This window comes from Sander vitreus, chromosome 21, assembly GCF_031162955.1.
Source record: "Sander vitreus isolate 19-12246 chromosome 21, sanVit1, whole genome shotgun sequence".
NCBI classification, from domain to species: domain Eukaryota; kingdom Metazoa; phylum Chordata; class Actinopteri; order Perciformes; family Percidae; genus Sander; species Sander vitreus.
The window spans coordinates 8,200,270-8,219,767 of NC_135875.1; the positions used below are offsets into that span (position 1 = coordinate 8,200,270).

Genomic DNA, 19,498 nt, shown 5'->3' on the forward strand with positions numbered 1-19,498 from the left:
CGCATCAGTTGAGCGATCTTTCTCAGCTCTCAAGCGCATCAAAACAAAAAACACGACTCTCTGCACTGGCATCTATTGCCATAGAGAAGGAGCTGCTCATTCATCTTAAGCAGGATGCGCGACTGCATGAGGAGGTCATTGAACGTTTCATCAGAAAGGATCGGAGGATGGATTTCATTTACAAGTAATGGGTGAGTGTTACTTCTTACTGTTTAGGAGAGATAAAGTTATTGCGGGATTTTATTTATATACATTTGTATTGCTGTTGTTTGGGTATAGATGGTGATGCTGTGTTGATGTGCCTAAAGCTGTTTAATGCACAGTGGTGTACGTGTGTGGTGTGGTTGTTAGTTTTTTTTCTTCCGGGGGGGGGGGGTTGGAGGTCATTACGGAAGGCCCACGGTACACTACTGATATCATAATGTATCATATTACACTATATTGTGTTACTCTATCATGCATTATATTCTATTACATTAATACAGGCAAACTAGCAGACCTCTACAATAACATCGTACTCTGCAAAGTACTGATTACACAAATTTGCTTGAGCGTCAGCCAATCAGACGGGTTGTAATTAGTTCGGCCAGATTATCTAAACCACACTTTCATTGCAGAAAAGAACCAAAATGAGCACAACTGAATTGTGTTAATGTGCTGTTGAAGCAGCAAGTCTGGCTGTAAGTTTGCCTTCATCTTTCTAAGGTTTGTTTGAAGCAGCGATAATTCATTTTTTGGCCACTCAAGAGCGGCGGAATAAGATGCAAAGGCAACATATTAATTTTTGATATTTTGCCTGATTTAGCTAACTGGTTAGCAAACAGTTGCAGATGTACACATCCAGCAGACAAAAAGCAACATTATTATTCGGATGAAGCCGTGTTTCTGTCCACCTAATTAAAGTCCAATATTAACTCTGTTTTTGGTCTCTCTCAACTCTTGGGGGAAACATCCGACTCTAAATGCTCCACTATGTTCACCAGATAATCGCTAACTGTGTCTGTCTGCTGTTTAATGCTGAGCAGGTAGTGTACAGTGGGTTTTAAGAGATGGCCTAGTCTACGGATATTTCTTAAAACAGGTCTTCCCAATCTTCCTTTAAATAAAAAAAAATTGTGTCTAAATGAAAAGGCAAAAGCACAGTTGAATCGCTGTTAAGAGCATGCATAACCAACAGGCGCCAATATAACCCTAACCGTAAAGCTATGTTGGTCAATCAGAAGCCTAAAAAAAAGTTACCGGAAGGTCACCTGGCTGCAATGGCGCCTCTATTCCTCAATATAGTGGAAGAGTTACTGCATTTATGTGTAAACATGTAAAAAGTGTTCACAGTTAGAACCAGTACTATTTTGGCAACATCCCCCATTGCACCAAATGTCGCCTCATTTGTGACGCCTCACAATGAGAGATAACGGCGCACACTCTGATGTTACAGGCCAAAAAAACTCATTTTTCCTCGTCTACACAACAACACTGAAAAATGAGTTTCTGAAAATCTTTACCCTGGAAAGGGGGATTCTTCCAAAAGATCTGTTTTGAGTGACCTAAAACGCAGTTTGTGTGGACAAAAGGCCATATCGCATAGCAAAAGCTATGTTTAAAACAAAACAAAAAAAAACAAAAAAACATATGGACTAGGCCTAAGTTGTAATAAACTGAAATGATCCTTTAACAGAATAAACAAATGAGTACATGTAATGTGTCGTGAGTGTGTACACGTCTGTGTGGGACCACCTTGTGGCGTCTCAGAAGAAATTCTTGATGAGGGGAGTGACTAGTTTCACCCACAGCTTGACGTGGCGGTCCGGCTGCTCAAACGTAGAGTCGGACACCTCCGTGGACCGCTTGTACAACATCTCCTGCTCCTGAGAGGCACACGGTTTAACACGCAGGTGTGTATTCAGTAAAGAGTTACACAGTCACTCATCATCATTTCTGGCTGTGGTTGACTCACCTCCTGCAGCTGGCTCTGCAGCTCCTCGTTCTCCGTCACTATGGCGATTTGGGCCTCCAGGTCACGGTGAACTGAGCGGTATCCAAAATTAGGGGAGCCAATTAGAGTGAGGCAAGGCCGATCCTGCCCCTGGAGGTAATACCACAGACCTGGGCAGGAGAGGAAAAGTGAAGTGAGCTGGCGCGGAGGTAATGCTTCAGAAAGCCGTTTCCAGCAGGGATTGCTGTCGGCGCAGACCACAACTAAAAGGAAGCACATGCAGAAATCCCCAGCGTGGATCCAAAACCCCAAAGCATGACAGAGAGTGAGTGTACATCCATGTCCCGAGGCTACGGCAGAATGACTGTACAAGAGCTCTTCTCTCACGCTACATACCGCTGTGACCACAAGAAGAACAGAGCAGGGAGAGTAATGCGTTTTATTATTTTCACCCAGCCAAACAAAACTAGTCTGGATGCTGAGCCCTGGATTAAATCGCAATCTCTTTTAAGCCATGTTGATGTGAGTTAGTGATGAAACTATAAGTCAAGCACTCGCTCCACAGAAAGTCGAACAACAGACATTTTAGATCACTTTGCTTTTTGTGTAAGAAATATGAGCGACAATTATACACATTTACATATTTGTGATAGCACTCCGGTGTCTGAGTGGGCGTTTCCCGACTAAGAGCCAGTGTTGCTAGGAGACACGCTTTCACTTTCCATGGTGCTTTCCTGACGGGTTGTAATGCTACAAGCTACTTTCCCCCTTCTTTCCAACAGGTCTACATAATGTTAGCTATGGACCGTTATCCGTGTGTCTCTTGTTGGACGATGAATTGAAAACGTAATCAACAGAAGAATATGATACGTTAGTTGCGGCCCTAATGGCACACAGACAGGTACTGTACATGTGCTTTTGTTTCATCCCACCTTTGGCGTGGAAGGTCCACTGTGATCTGTGGTATTCGTGCAGGTGTACTCTCTCCTGCTGTCCCAGTCGGCACACCTGGTTGTAAAACTGTCGGGCGATGTGGATGTAAGCTGCAGGGATCGCTCCGGCGACGCCCTTGGCTCCAAAGAACCCGTTGACCTCAGGGGAGGCGGTGAGGATGCGGTACCTGGCTCCGGCCCCGAGCACCAGCCGCATGTACGCCCGTGTCAGGTTGAAGTAACCCGATGTTAGAAACACAGTGGAGTCTGGCCCGGCGTCGGTCAGCAGGCGCTGGAGGTTTAATAACAAACAGAAAGTAAAGAAAGACGTGTTTCTATTTCCTGACATTGTGAAAAAAATAAAACTGGTTGCTATGCTATTAAAGAGCTTGTTATTAGTGTTTTATTACTGCTGTTCACATAAGGCTCATTATAGTGGTAAAATATGTCAGGATGATTTGTCACATTTATCTTGATAACCAGTTTAAAATTCTTTACTTCTTGACTGGAGTTTGGGCGGGTTTACTGGTTGAACTGGATTTATTGCAAATCAAGTACATTTAGGTCTGTAAGAGATTCATAACGTCAGGAATTATATTTTGTTTATTGTCCAGCCCTCTCTTATTATTTCTGGGGTTTTTTTTATATTCAAATCTGGAATGTATTTGTGTTTATTCTCATTAAAAACAAACAAAAACTTTACAACTTGTAATGCAACCGCTCTGTAGTTAAAAATGATTTCATGTATTTTCTGGTGCATAATCGTCTATTTTTCTGAATATTTTCTGTGGCTGAAAACCTTGTTTACCGTTTGAACTACACTTGTCAGCTTCTTCTTGCTGAAGGAATCAAGATAAGATGAGCCCTTACAACTTGTGGGTGCATGAGGACATAACATCTGGGTGAAGAAAGGCCAGTATTTCTTAGTAAGAATCGGTCCTTTATGTGTACTACTAGAAGTAAACCTGAGCCACATCAAATGATGTATAAATGTAATAAATACAACTTGTTGCAGCAAGTCCTTCCTTTGTGAAATTCAAAATGTTAACTGAGACAGTGTTGATTCAACTTTTTATGAACCCGCAGTATTAGCGGTTTCCTTAAATATAAAGTATATCACTCTGATGATGAATGTATTGGTTTCATTCCCAGAAGATGTGACTAATAAACCCGGAATAAATGTTCAAATGTTTATTCAGGTTAGTCACATGGTAATTTATTAGTCACGCAACATCCCATAATGACTACAGAGAACCTCCTTCTAATTGTATTTATTACTTGTTATTAAAGAAGAAGAACAACGGTTAACAAAGCATGGAAGACATTAGTAGATTATATATATATATATATATATATATATATATATATATATATATATATATATATATATATTTTTAATATATATATATATAGTTGTTTATATTAGTTTTAAATAGTTGTTTTTCTTAATTGGCATCATGCAGCCAAATGTGTGTTTTGTGTACATTTTGGGTTCAAAGGTGACCAATCAGAAGAGGTCACTGTCATTATACAGCCAGGTATGGCGGCTCACCTGTGTGACCTGCTCGTCCACCTGGATCCCCAGAGGTTTCATCTGGACCAGAGGGAACACCCAGGTGTCCTCCTCCCCCTCGCTCATCCCCTCGTCCTCTGAGAACTCCGACCCGTTCAACAGTCGCTGCCTCACGTGCACTGTGTTCACCACCTCCATGATCCGCTTCCTCGCTGCCACCGAGAAGTCCTGCCTGTTGCCTGGTTGCAACGGGAGGGGGATACAAAAACGTGAGGGCACTCAAAGCTAAGTGGGTGCAGTGGGAGGCGGGTCGACCTGATCTCTGGGTCACGGTGATCTGGGCTGGGAGTGTGTTGGAGAGAATTTACAGCCACTTAGGAGGAAGAAGCAGAGAGGAGGATGGTGATGGGAATGAAAACACATCCTCGGCTCAAGAGCTGCTATTTTTGGAAAATGCTCATTTCTGATTGGCTGGCAAATGGTCATTAAAATTGTATATCGTATAGCAACCATCAGTTTAAAAGGTGTGTTCAGACAGAAAGCAAAGCGAAATTTCTCCCAGCACAACGAAGAAGACCCATTGGGAGGGAACAAATCTTGTCAACGCTCGCAAGCTATGTCACTTTTCTTTGTCGGTTTCCAGGCGAATTTTTGCATAAAAAGGTTGATGATAAACATTTTCAAGTTAATGTTCTGCTTCGCTCGTCAGTCCCACATCACCGTAAATCCCATAATGCCTTGAGAAGCAATTCATTCGTGTCCCATAGAAAATATTTAGGGGCGTCATTTGTGTTGCATCACCTTCAGTGGGTCTTTAGTCTATTTCCACAGGACACCCAAAGAAACAACAACAACTCTTACATCAACATATTTCTTTGATCAGTGTGAAAAATGTTAAGTTAACTTCTCCTAGCAACAGTAGCTTCCATGTCAACTGAAAATGACATCGAGAGGACGGATTGAATCGCTCGCTACGTACTGCTTAAGGCAAAGTGAAACAAAATAACCTGTGACAAGAAGTCAGCTAACATGCTAACACTTTGCGGTTGTTTTTGCTGTTATCGGTAACTTACTGAATGACTACAGTCAAACTTTGCCTGCTATTCGTCTGTTATTTTTGTACGTCAGGACACATGACATATTATCAGTTGTCAAACTTTTTCATTAGAATTTCACCAGTGTGTGTGTTTCTGAATAACTGTGTGTGTGTGTGTGTGTGTGTGTGTGTGTGTGTGTGTGTGTGTCAGTTCCCACTCCATATCATCTTCCAGCAACACTATGATATCATAACTCTATTCCTGGTGTCCGTTGCCACGGCGGCCCAGTCCTGCAGACATGATGTCATTCATCCCTCAAACTAACATCCTGGCAGTCTGCGCTTCAGTTACGGAAACATAGTTCCAGTGTGTTTGTGTGTGTGTGTGTGTGTGTGTGTGTGTGTGTGTGTGTGTGTGTGTAGAGAAAACCTTGACAATTTCACATCCGGCTGCATGGCTAGCCAACCGCAAGAGCTCTCTCCATCTTTCTCACTGTACATGTAGACACAGACACACACACAATCATCTATTCGCCTGTCTAAGCTTTCAAGCTCCATTAGCGAAATCCATCGGCTCCTCTAGCTGAAAACCGGGCTGCTGCCACCGTAACTGAGCATGAAGTGTCAAACAGTGTCAAAACATTGTAACAGTAATGTTACAATGTAAACAGTAAACATTTTTTTATGGGTGTGATACACAAACACGTCATGCGTTTCTCACACACACACACACACACACACATTTCTACCTTTGTACGGGTGCACCATGCCCTCGAGCATGGTGACCGAGTCGTTGGGCTGCAGCTGCAGGGAAACATCTCCCACGGCTTCCACCAGGTCGGAGAAGAAGTCGGCGACCTCGCTGCAGTTCTCCAGCAGCATGTAGCGGTCCTGTCTGTTGCTGAAGTACGAGTCGCTCAGGTTGGCACTGAAAAATGAGAGAGAGACTGTTTTTAAGAGACCTGGGGACAGAGACAGAGACAGAGAGAGAGAGAGAGAGAGAGAGAGAGAGAGAGAGAGATAGCTAGAACACAGGAAATATGAAAAAGAAGGTTTTTTTGGTCATATGAACATTTTTCTGAACCTAAGTGTAAGAACGGGTTCCAATAGCCATTTCATTATAGTCATAGTCATTTTGGATCTGGTTCTAGGTCTACAAAATACTTGGTTTCTTTAAGCTCAGATGCTAACAAATCTATTATCAAACCTTTCATCTCTCTTCAGTTTTTTTTTATTAGAAAAGAGCAATGGAAAACAAAGGAAACAGGGTTCTCATTTTCAGATTAGATCAGCCGTAGCTAATGAATTCTGTAACGGATCAAATTAAAAGTTTGTTCTCTGTTCACATCATCAGATACTGTAGAGTAGAGAAAGCCGGTCGTTATTGAAAATTAGAATCCCGACAGGCTGATGAAGGACCCCGACGCAAAGCATAATATCTGTTCACAACATCAAATGGTCTTTTTTAACAAAGAGTGTACCGGCGCCTCCTACTGAGGGAGGATGTTGCATTATTTGTAGCATTAATGTTGCTATGCTATGGAGGGTCTTTAAGTCTGTTTATAAGGCGTCTGTCAGTTTAAAAAAAAAAGCCCAGTTTAAGCTACAGGAGATTCTGCGTTTCCCTGCCACAGAGGAAATAAATTCAATGTCGCAGTGTCTTTACTGCAGAAATTTAACAGGGGCTGAATCATCCGGTCAAGGAGCCAAGAATTAACGCTGTCACAGATGATGTGGAGCTCCAGAAGACAAGCTGAAAATCATTCTGAGCGCTTCCAAGAGTGTTTGAGTGTATGACTGATAGACAAGCTACACTAAAGTGAAATCTGCTTTATTCTGCAGTATTAATGGTATTATTTGTTTATAATGTTTTGCTTTTACAAGAGAAAAGGCTTCCAGGAGGAGGACACACATATTGACACAAACGCAAACAGTAGGGAATCACCATACCCGCTGATGATAATGCTATCGTCAAACAGGTAGACTTTGATGTGCTGGACTCCGATGGTCTCGTTGAAGCGCTGAGGGACCAGCAGCCGCAGCAGGCCCCTCAGGTCTGGAGTGTGGTACAGAGACACCCTCATCTGAGAGGTGAAGCGCTGCAACAACGGCAGCAGCATGGTCCTCGAGTTAACCTGTCCTGCATGTAAAACACGACCACATCAGGATGATGAGCGCGGTGCTCTGTGCTAACCAGCAAACAGAAGAGATCACGTGGAAAATGCCAACAACCTCGTGAGCCGCGAGTGTAGTCCAGCAATATGGAGACTTTTAGGTCAGGAGCATTACTGTTCTCCTGTGAGCGCTGTAGAGCTTCCTCCATGCAGTCCACCTTAACGAAAAACAAAGACAAGCAGCGGACAAACCTCAAAACATGATTCACAGTGTAATGCACCGATTTGGCTGCAGTTGGCAACACTGTTGGACAGTTCCTTCAAGTGTTTAACCATCCACTGCACAAAGCTGTCTTATGTAGGACTCATTTGAAGAGCTGAAATGATCAATCGATTAGTCGATCGACAGAAAAGTAGTCAGCACCAAGTCATTTCTTATGAAAAAAAATCCCAAGATTTGTTGTTTTCAGCTTCTTAAATGTGACGATTGACTGCTTTTCTCTGTTTCATAGGATTGTAAATTAAATATCTTTAGAGTCGTTTTGCCTGACGTCACATTGGGATCTAAATACTTGGCAATATTTTCACTATTTTCTGTAATTTAAAAACTGAAGAATTCATCAAGAAAATTAATGATTTCAATTCATAATGACAACAATAATTAGTTGCAGCCCTTCTTCATTCTCTATGACTGAAGAACATCTGCAACTGGGATACAGCTTCAAGCTGCTCAGCTCTTTTCACTGCAGCAGAAAACGTCTGTCATGGACATTTTACTTATAAATCCAGCTACAAAAAGGGTTTCCTGTTGTCTGTAGTCAGGTTTTCATTTCTCAATCCGTGCCATTGTTTAGCAAACTGAGGTTTGTATTCCTCTTTTTTTTTGTCATCAAGTCCCATTTGTTCTTACTCTTGTTTTTTGAAAGTCTTGGGTTGGGTAGTTTTAGACTTAATAAGTTGCATTGGACTGGTATACATGTTAAATTAAAGCTAACTTTAGTTTGTAGACCAGTCTAACATTTCTTTCTGAAACAGCAGTTTCAGCTACGTAAGACCACACAAAGTGGAACGCATGACTCCGATCTTAGCATCCTTGTTCTTTCTACACTTTGTCCTACTGCATGTTTATTTGTGAATGTTCTAAGATTTGGCTGCAAAACACAGGAGTAGATGAATGATTATTGATTCATTGGCAGCAGACAGCATTTATCAAACACTGGCAGCCTTTTATTTGTTGTTAACTGAGCCTGGGGAAAGCATGAATAACTCTTTGTGCACAAAGAGGAAATGGCTGCTCTTCAGAGAGCACCACTGGTAGCGAGCGTAAAGTCTTTATTTGTGGCAAGCTTGGCATTTGTTTCCCACCTGATTTATAAAAAAAAAATAAAAAAAAGAAATTCCACTCCATTTCTTTCTTTCTTTTTTAAACTTTGGCTAATTTGTGCATCTGGTGCCCAAATGCTTTCGCTATAAGTCACTCCAGATTGCCTGTTTACGTGCCTGTAAAACATTTCTTCATTCCAGGAGAGAGCTCTTTGGGGATGTGTGCACTAGCAACACTTCCAGCTCAGCTCTGGAGAGAAATGTGATCATGAGTTGGAGCTCTGGGGGACACAAGCAAAGAAGCAGCATTTAGTTATTAGGTCATGTAAAATCAGCTCAAACACCTACAAATCCAGGGGGAAATATTTGTTCTCCATTGCTTATAAAACATTTTAGCTACAAACCAACAGCTCTCTGATTTACTGCAGACAGGAGACACTGACCCACAGGACAGATAGATTCAAGATAGGTGGGCATTTGATTTTTTTTTCTTTTAATGGAGTTTAATGTGACTGCTTCCCGTTTCATCTGTACGGAGAAAGCTGACGTTCTCCAGGAATACAATCTCAAGCTGCACTACTCTACTAAACACGCAGAGCTAAGTACGCTAGGTACGAGGGAGAGGACAGGAAACGACGACCTGCTCATGTTCAGAGTGAACATATAGTTATATAAATTATCGTTTAAAAATGTGTTTTTCCAAGTGTTCAAACGGCCCCTTAGGAGAAAGTGGCCAGTGGCTCCTTGTTAATTACCCTGGTCTTGTTTGTATTGGTTTTTATCCGGAGATGTTGTGTGTTTAATGTATTTGTTAATTAGTTCTTTTAAAGAGTACTCTGCTGATCTATCACTGCACTAATATAACATTGTAGGACTCACGATGGACAGTTTAAGGAAAAAAAAACAATAAAAAAGTAATAATTTAAAATAATAAAGCACTTTGAATTACCTTTGCATATGGCGCACTACACAGACATTTCTTTAGAATTTCTGATCATTCTAAGTAAACACGCTGCACAGGTGTGACACTCAGTATCAGTCAAGTACCTTTTGTGCGGAGCCTGGGATCGAGTTTGTGCAAGTACTGTAGCTCCAGACTCACCTGCAGTTTGCTTTCTTCCGTCTAAACCACAGACCACACTCACATTGTTGAGTTCAGCTCATTGTATCCAATTACAAGCAAACCTGGGCTTGAAAATAAAACTCACATGGACTCAATGTACCTTACTGACTCAACATTTCTAGTAATCCATCATCCTGTGAGGTTCCAGAGTTTGGCAGCAATCACAACTGATTCAAATGCTTTTACCTCTAATTAAACATGTTTGACTTGTCCCTACCTTTTTCTGTAATTCACCCTCTCTGCTGCTCGACCCAGTTTGAAAAAAAAACAAAAAAACAAAAAAACATGAGCATCAGTCCAGACTGTGGTTTGTTCTGGGTTAATGTTGTTATGCTAGGCCTTCCAAGCATGAAAAACAGCAGGGTATCACATGCCAACACTGGTCTCCTTATAACCATAAACCCTTGCAATTTGGGGTCATTCCTTGTAGCTGGCCTGGTGTACATTTTCATTGTGAACAAACCACACTGTGGTTCGTTTGGAAGACTACTCTTGACTCACATTTTCTGGCATCTCTGACCAGTTATTTGGCACACGCCTGTGTTTGATTCGTTGTTCTCACCTGCCCAAAACTCGTCTTGAACAACATGAATCACACACACAAACTTTTCTCACCAGCTCCTGCTCCAGCTGACCTGTTCCCAGATACAACGAGGCCATCACCACTCGCCTCTTCGCAGTCTTGATGCGAGCCTATTGGGAAAGATAAAAACAAAGCACACACAGTGAATGAATGTGCGAGAGTTTGTGGGTGTCAGGAATCTTGTCACAAATATCTGATGACAATGAACTGATTAACTGTCAACAGAGGTACATTTTCTGCCAGCCACGAGCACACACTGCCAGCCTGCACACGCAAACTACCCAGATTCCTGTGGCCACCAGAGCGTCCCAAACTCACAAGTAGCAACAACAAAAGAAAAAAAACTCAAACTCAACATTTCAAAAAGTGAGAAAATGTTTTTTTTGTGAAATGACAGATATTTCTGGCATTTAAGGGTACAGCGTGACCCGCAAATTAAGAAGAAACATTTTCTCACCTACCTCTTGTATGTTCAACAGAGGTGGAAACTTTATTTAACGTGGGGAGTTTGGGTTTTATTTGCTCAAGTTTTGAAATATCCCTCTGTGAGATTTCTACCTCCACCCTAATACAATAGAGGTGAATGACATTTAGTTTAAAAAGGTTCTCACAGGATTGAAAAATGAACAATGCCCTGGTTACTCTGGATAATCCTCACAACAGTTCATTTGGGACTACTTAGAAAGTACTTCCAATGAAAACAGCTAACAGGAAGGTCTGTAAATGATCAACCAAAGTACCCAGACCATTGCTTTTAGCAGGGCGGCAATTATATATTCCAAAGTAGTGAGTGAGTGATATGCCATTCACAAAATGCCATTCACCTTCACTGTAGAGTAAATGAGAAATGATAATGTTTTGTTATTTTGGGGAGCTGTCCTTTTAAGGGATTAAAGCATGTTTTACTCCATGAAGAGTACGACATCCTTCACATTGATGGAAAGCATGAAAATCCTCAAAATTAGAAATCTAGTTTTTCACCCGACAGCAACAAAATCAAAAGGTGATGTTGCATTTTTTTTAAATTATATTTCATCCCGTTCTTTGTGTAGTTTAAATACCAGTCAGTCATTTTCTTTCCATTTTGCTCAGGGCGCTGCAAATATTTTAGCTGGTTCTGCAGACACAAGGGTCAAAGATAGAACACCAAACAGCTTGATGACAATAAGAAACGAACAAGAAAGAATAGAGAGAGTGTGTGTGTGTGTGTGTGTGTGTGTGTGTGTGTGTGTTGTGGAAAGTGACAGCATACAACAATGCCATTCAGATGTTATGGGGAAGTGTCAATAAAAAAAAGAAACCGCATGACATATTTTTGTGAATCACACCCCATAAAAAAATGTTTTTATATAACACATGATTCACATGCGCATTAAGAGTGTAATATGCTGTATTTTTAGACATAAATATATCAGGCCTCAAAACTTTCTTCCAGAATTAGCATCAAGGAGCCCATTTCTTGCTTGTCAACTCTTAAAGCTAAACACTGTCTTAGTATGGAAGGAAGCTGCAGCAGATTTCTGTTTATTTGCTCCTGGAATGGCCGAATAAGCTCAAGTTAGAGGAAACATGAACGGATTCCAATGTGGTGACACACAGCAGTTGTGGGACTATGTAAAGAACCAAAAACAAAATAACCCAGTTTGTTTTGGAATGCTCCACAAATTAAGTGAAATGTGCAGGGTGACTTAGTTCTATGATTGTTTTCACTGGGGAAAAAAAAAATACATTTCTGGAAGGTCATTTTTTGAGTTACGTTTTCAAGCTGATTATATACATTTACATACACTCCAGAAAAAAACTAAAACTTTTATTTCTTTACTGTCATACATTAAATCCGAGTAAACTTTTTCTGTTTTAGATCAATACATTTTAACATATTTTTTGCATTTGTTAAATGTCAGAATCGAGCGAGGGAGAATTTCTATGTATTTTATTTATCACTTTCATCAAAGTCAGAAGTATACATACACTAAGTTTATTGTGTCTTTAAACAAAAAGAAAACTCCAGATGATTCCATTCTGAGCTTAAGAAGCTTCCGATTCCATTTGAGTTAATTGGTGGCACACCTGTGGATGCATATAAAGGCACACCTCAAACACAGAGCCTCTTTCTTTGACATCATGGGAAAATCAAGAGAAATCAACCAAGACATCAGGAAAAGAATTGTGGACCTCCACAACTGGGCTCATCCTTAGGTGCAATTTCCAGATGCCTGAAGGTCCCACGTTCATCTGTTCAGACAATAATACGCAAGTATAAAAAACATGGGAATGTACAACCATCATACCACTCAGGAAGGAGACGGATTCCGAGTCCCAGAGAGGAATGTTTTTTGGTGCGAAATGTGCGAATCAATCCCAGGACAACAGCAAAAGACCTTGTGAAGATGCTAGCTGAAACTGGTAAGACAGTGTCATTATCCACAGTAAAACGAGTCCTGTATCACCATGAGCTAAAAGGTTACTCTGGGAGAAAAACCACCATAAAAAAGCCAGACTACAGTTTGCAACTGCACATGGGGACAAAAATCTTAATTTCTGGAGACATGTCCTGTGGTCTGACGAAACAAAAATTTAACTGTTCGGCCATAATGATAAACGCTATATTTGGAGGAAAAAGGGCGAAGCTTTGAAGCCTCAGAACACCATCCCAACTGTGAAGTATGGGGGTGGTAGTATAATGTTGTGGGGCTGCTTTGCTGCAGAAGGGACTGGTGCACTTTTGTGGATATATTGAAGCAACATCTGAAGACATCAGCCAGGAAGTTAAAGCTTGGGCGCAAATGGGTCTTCCAAATGGACAATGACCCCAAGCATACCTCCAAATTAGATACAAAGTGGCTTAAGGACAACAAAGTCAAGGTATTGGAGTGGCCATCACAAAGCCCTGATCTCAATCCCATAGAATGTTTGTGGGCGGCACTGAAAAGGCGAGTGCGAGCAAGAAGGCCTACAAACCTGACCCAGTTACACCAGTTCTGTCAAGAGGAGTGGGCCAAAATTCCAGCAAACTATTGTAGAAAGCTTGCGGAAGGATACCCAAAATGTTTGGCCCAAGTGAAACAGTTTTGGGGCAATTCTACCAAATACTAAGGAAGTGTATGTATACTTCTGACTTTGATGAAAGTGATAAAAAAAAAAAAAATACATAAAAATTCTCCCTCGCTCGATTCTGACATTTAACAAATGCAAAAAATATGTTAAAATGTATTGATCTAAAAACAGAAAAAGTTTACTCTGATTTAATGTATGACAGTAAAGAAATAAAAGTTTTTGTGTTGTTTTTTTCTGAAGTCTATGTAAATATCTGGTTTCAACTGTATTAAATGCAGATTAGTTGCAACACAATTATGTAGAGGCGATAAATAACTTTAGAGCTGAACAATTAACACCTGTCAGCTGCAGTGTGCTTCTCTGCCAACTCAGGGGTTGCAGAGTAAGGGCTGGGAAAAAAATACTTCCTCAAATACCTCAAGCAGTTTCTCTGCCTCATTTGTTACATCACAATACATAATTTGTAATTTGGAACATCTTTGCAAAGACAATATTAGCAGTTGCCTGCCCTGTGGTTTTCTAATATTTCCGTTGCCGCAGAAAGCAAATTTTCACAGTGACACCGACCTTCATAGTCTGGTAGAACTGGTCAGGTGAGGTGAGGATATGGATGTGGGTGCCCGGCACCCGGAAAGCGGGTACGTGCTCTGCCATCCATCGGAAGTGGCTGCAGAGGCCGTCTGTACCCTGAGCTCCAGCTGACCCGGTGGCCCTAGAGACATGTCGGGGGGCTGGGTCGGCTTCGGCCAGGAGGGGAGCCAGCAGCAGCACCGAGGACCTGGAGGAAACAAGTTTTCTTTGCATTTGTTCGGCCAAAATCTGCATTTTTAGTACATAAGACACAGGAATTATTGGTGAACACTTGTTGTATAAGTGGTGATTGGATTGTTATTTGAAGCAAATTGGAATTAAAAACTAACAAAATTTGTTTTTTATTTTTTTGTTTTACATGTGTGAAAAGTTTTGTATTATTGATAATAGAGATGTTCCGATACCGATACCAGTATCGGTCCTGGGACGTTCGTTGTTCATGTTTCAGAAAGAGTTTAACCTGAGCCAGACTGACAACAAAGATAGAAATAATATCACATCCATACAGAGATAGTAGTATATGGCTGTTAAAACATAATAAAATATATGACACACTGGTATCGGATCGGTACTCGGTATCGGCCGATATGCAAGTTCAGGTATTGGAATCGGTAAGCAAAAAATGGTATCGGACCATCTCTAATTGATAAGTGTATTGAACATCTTTGCGATTGGTTGACAATAATCTCACCACAAGGTTCATTTAGTAGCTGCTCTGGACCTTTCGATCATATCACACACGTCTTCCGCCGCCAATGACTTTGTGGCGATGTTGTTGTTGTGCTGTTTCCAAGGTAAAGTATGAACTTTGAATTTCATCATTCTGATTATTTTACACAAATGTTTCTCATCATGATACACTTATCATACAAATAATCCCATTAATATAGTGGTAACGATTTTCAGCCATTCATGACGCCCCAGCTAGTACCTGTCACGGAGGTTAATAAGCAAACTTTGTCTGGCTTTTGGAACTGAGCTTTTTATTGTTCCTCCTATTCTGTCCTTGGATTTGAGATACTTTAAAGTCAAGACAAATAAGAAGTCGTGAGAGAATGTGCCCATGTATCCCTTAGAGAAAATGGATAGATTTGCTCCCTCTCAAACGGATGTTTTTTTGTTTGGTTATTAAACTATTTCTGTGTTTATTTATTCCCTTTTTTTTTTTAAAAGTCTGCATGGAAATCCATCTGAAAGTGTGGGTTTCCAGATTAATGCATTCATGAGAAACAGCAGACCTCGTCAGTGGAAAATGAAACATCACGACTCTATGGAAGTGTCTTTCGTGAGAAGACTATGTCAAACAAAACGGGTCATATGTGCCATACATCACAGGAAAAAAAACAGTTTCTTGGTATCGTTGTTTTGTGTCATCCTTCAGCCGCCAGCGGACTCTCGAGTGGCAGACGTCAGAGCTCCCCACCAGCACATAATTGCACCACAATACTAACCTCCAACGTTGCACATTATTTATAATATAATTATCAACATGTAGGAAAGACTGTAACAAGATGTCTACCAAGGTGAACCAGACTCAAACACAAGCCATGACAGGGAAGTTCTGCAGTCTGAGGGGTGTCCTCATTCAAGTGTCCTCGAACTAGAGCTGCAAAGATAAGAATTTTTATTTTCTTGATTAATCGTTTTGTAAATGATCAGTATTTGTCAGCTCCAGGTGACGTCTTCAAATGTTGTGTTTTGCCCGACAAACCCCCCAAAAAAAACAGATGTTTGTGTGTCGATCTACTAATCGATTAAGTGTTCGCATTTAACTTTAAGGACACAGATCCATTATAAGATTTAACAGCGTGTCTGGATTTTCTTCCTCAGTGTCCTCAAATTCCCCCCAACACCGCATCCCCTTTGTCTCTGCCACATAATCTCACAATCTGGGTCTGACAACTCAACCACATTAAATAAAGACAGGGTGGAGTGTGAACCTCAGACATGACTGTGACCCTCAGAGGCCGAATGTCAGAAGTCTATTGAATTCCTTTATATTCATTACGACCAGAACACACACAGTTTACATTTTGGTTGGGATTTGACCGACAAAAACCATCTACGAGAAGTCGCAGGAAACAAAAGTCACAGAAAAACAAAAACACAGCTCAGGGCTTCTTTCCAAAGCCACTTTGCTGAGTTAGAACTTCTGCAGCAAACACAGAGAGGGGATTTCCCCGTGGTTTGGGATTTGAGTCCTATCATAAACACTCATATCACTCAAAGAGCCATAAAACCACTGTATCATGAAAGAGAACATCCTTGTGTCCATTCAGCTTCAATGCTGAATTATCTCCTTTTTTTTTTTTTTCTTTTTTTTTTTACAGCAGTGGAAATTACTAATGTTATCTAAAAGTAGGCTTATGTGATGCAATTGACCGTTCAGCCTTCCCCAAAGCCTTTACAATTTTCTGTACATGGTAAAAGATAAGAGTGTGACAGGAGATAAGACATTTTTTTTAAATAATGTACGACTTTTTCAGCTTTTCATTTCAGGACTGAGTGGAAAAATATAAAAGAATCAACTATAACCGCAGTGGCTCTACAGTGAAATAAAAGCTTCTATAAAACATAGTCAAAGAGGATTTTTAATCCCAAAGAAGGGTGGAGTTATCAACATACTGTAATATGGTCTAAATAAAGACTGTTATTCAAGCAGTGTAGCGCACTTCGAAGAACAGCGATTTCATGGAACTGAGGTGAAGTTAACTTCCTTATATTTAATGAGGTAAGTGGCTAAGATAATAATACAAGGCTCTTGTAAATAACTGCAGTGAATAGAGGAGCTGTTTACTTTGGTATGTGACAGCACCGCATCCCTCTTGATTTGAAGCATGTGATAGGAAACATTGCTGTTTGTCGGTCTCGCTCACAATTCAAAATTCCCTGAGTGGAAATGTCTTTGCTTCCTTAATAGATTTGCGTTCTCATTTATCTCAACGGATCTAGATTCAGTTAGTAGATTGTTAAAGTGGCTCTTTGTCTTCTTTTACAGTTCTTAACATGTAGATACAAGCAATAATTCAATATTAGTACAATCCACAGAGGTAAAATAATATCCTAACACTACAAGCGTATTTTAATAGTGATGTAAATAAGACACACATGTACACTATGGCCATACGTATGTGGACATCCAAATATTACATCCTAAAAACCATGGGCATTAATCTGCTGCTATACACAGCTTCATCTCTTCTGGGGAGACTTTCCACAAGAGTTTGGAGCCTGGATGCAAAGATATGTTCCCATTTAGCCACAAGAGCATTTGTGGGGCTAACCACTGATTTTAGGTAAGAGGTCCTGGCACTCAAGTTTGTCCCAAAGGTGTAGGCGAGGTCAGAGCTCACATCATACTGGCTGTTGTGCACAGTGGCTTTGTCATGTTGAAACAGGAAAAGGGTTGTCCCAAAACGCCTGCAACAAAGTTGGAAGCAAACTATTGTCCAAAAATGCTGAAGCATTAAGATTTATCTTTTTAGAACAAAGCTGCTGAAACCATGAAAAAGAGCCCCAAAACTAAAAATACATGAAAGTGTGGGTCTACTTTTGGACATATACTGTACCATACCCTGATAATGACGATATAAAAAAAAAAAAAGTCTTATTACTTCATTACTGCGATGCTAATATCAAATCCTAGTTGTTGACAAATGTCAAAAGTTTGCCTCGTACTACTTTGGAAGATAGGGAAAATCCTATCTTCCTATTACGGAAGCAATTCCTACACTCATGGCTGTGTCCTATCCTATCTCAGACCTCCTATTTTAACTTAAATTAAGACATCCTTATTCATTTCAAATACCAAGTCATTATTTTGAGAAAGTTACTAATTATTTTGACATTCTAACTTTGAGATACTATCTCATTACTTTAAAGATACTATCTCATCAAGATACTACATCAGTATTTTGAGGTTTCTCATTCCTTTGAGATCTTATCGCATTAAGATACTAAGTCTTTATTTTGAGATACTATCTCATTATTAAAGATACTAAGTCATTATTTTGAGATATTATTTTTGAGGTACTAAGTCATTATTTTAAGAAATCTTCTCATTTTTTTTGAGATACTATCTCATCTCATTATTTTTGAGAAAGTTTCTCATTATTTTGACATACTACGACATTATTCTGATAAACTAAGTCCTTATAAATGACTTAAAGAATTTTTTGTTTTTCATCAAATAAGCGGAACTGGGCTTCCACAGCTTCTTTTGCTCAGATATGTCACAATCTTTTTCCACCTGCTGATTTACATTGACACAAATGACTTCCTCTAGCTAGCAGGGGAGTTATGAGCGATATCGCCGGTAATTATCGACTGGAAGTGTCACATGAAGTTGAGGCTGACAGAAAGGTGTCAGGTTTCAGCTTTGGTAAACACCAACAAGAACATCATGTACAAGCCTTCAGTTATGGAAACCATACTTTCCCTGAAGGTTAGCTTCTCTTTTGAGGCGGATTACTGGGAGGAAGTGAACTAAATGTGATTTTACGCTTTGCTGTGAAAACGTTAGTTTTGCCGCAAATAAGCTACAAGTTGGTAGCTAAAGATTTTGAGTAAAAAACAACACCAAAAATCACCAGAATAAGTCCGATAATGGACGCATTAGCAAAGCATCTTCATTATCGAACGCTTCACACTGAACTACGAAAAGAAGAAAACGCTATTTTATCCTCGTGTCTGTGTCTCCGCGGATGAGCCGTGTCCCTTACCCTCTTCGTCTGTCCCGTGCGCGGAAGACCCGGTCAGATATTCGAGAGAAAACCCCGGCGATGGCCGGTGAGTACACGGAGTACACCAGCCTTCTCCAGGACATGGGAGCCGCCATTGCTGCAGCAAGGAGATTTTAAATAAACTTTATTGACAACAACTAAGTTCGCAGACACACTGCTGTAACGGTGGGCTGTGGTAAAACGTGATGAGTATTATGTTTAACCTGCAACAAAAAGTAAATAAATCAGAGAAATAATATATAACCGGTTGTTTATATCTTTGTATGTATTTGGTGGTGTAAAGTGAGTGCAGCTTTGATTTTCTAAAAGCCCGAATTTTAAATGAGTTTTAAAATTGATGTATGTGGGACGGTCCCTTATTGTGGGAGGCAGGCTATTCCAATATTTATTTCCCTTTACTGACAAAACAGTTTGTCCAAATGCGGTGCGCCTAAAAGGTATTACATTAAGTTTTGTTAGTCACATTTACCCTGAAGTTAACCTAAAAATGGGTGCACAGCTCTTCAGAGGCACACAGCATAGAGTGAGCACCAGTCCTGATTTATGTATTC

The 19,498-nt window shown here is 40.4% G+C and overlaps 1 protein-coding gene across 1 annotated transcript in view; it reads right to left on the reverse strand.

Moving 5' to 3' along the window:
* Window positions 1–19,071, reverse strand: part of pgs1 (phosphatidylglycerophosphate synthase 1) — a 25,751-nt gene extending 6,680 nt beyond the window's left edge. Inside the window, exons 1-10 of the mRNA XM_078279002.1 lie at window positions 18,927–19,071; window positions 14,182–14,392; window positions 10,590–10,667; window positions 7,647–7,746; window positions 7,365–7,554; window positions 6,164–6,342; window positions 4,418–4,617; window positions 2,866–3,157; window positions 1,955–2,103; window positions 1,735–1,865 (exon numbers count right to left, since the gene is read on the reverse strand). Of these exons, the coding sequence (XP_078135128.1) occupies window positions 1,746–1,865; window positions 1,955–2,103; window positions 2,866–3,157; window positions 4,418–4,617; window positions 6,164–6,342; window positions 7,365–7,554; window positions 7,647–7,746; window positions 10,590–10,667; window positions 14,182–14,392; window positions 18,927–19,042 (1,635 nt within the window). The 5' untranslated portion in view covers window positions 19,043–19,071 and the 3' untranslated portion in view covers window positions 1,735–1,745. The remainder of the gene's footprint in view (window positions 1–1,734; window positions 1,866–1,954; window positions 2,104–2,865; window positions 3,158–4,417; window positions 4,618–6,163; window positions 6,343–7,364; window positions 7,555–7,646; window positions 7,747–10,589; window positions 10,668–14,181; window positions 14,393–18,926) is intronic.
* Between the last annotated feature and the right edge of the window lie 427 nt (window positions 19,072–19,498).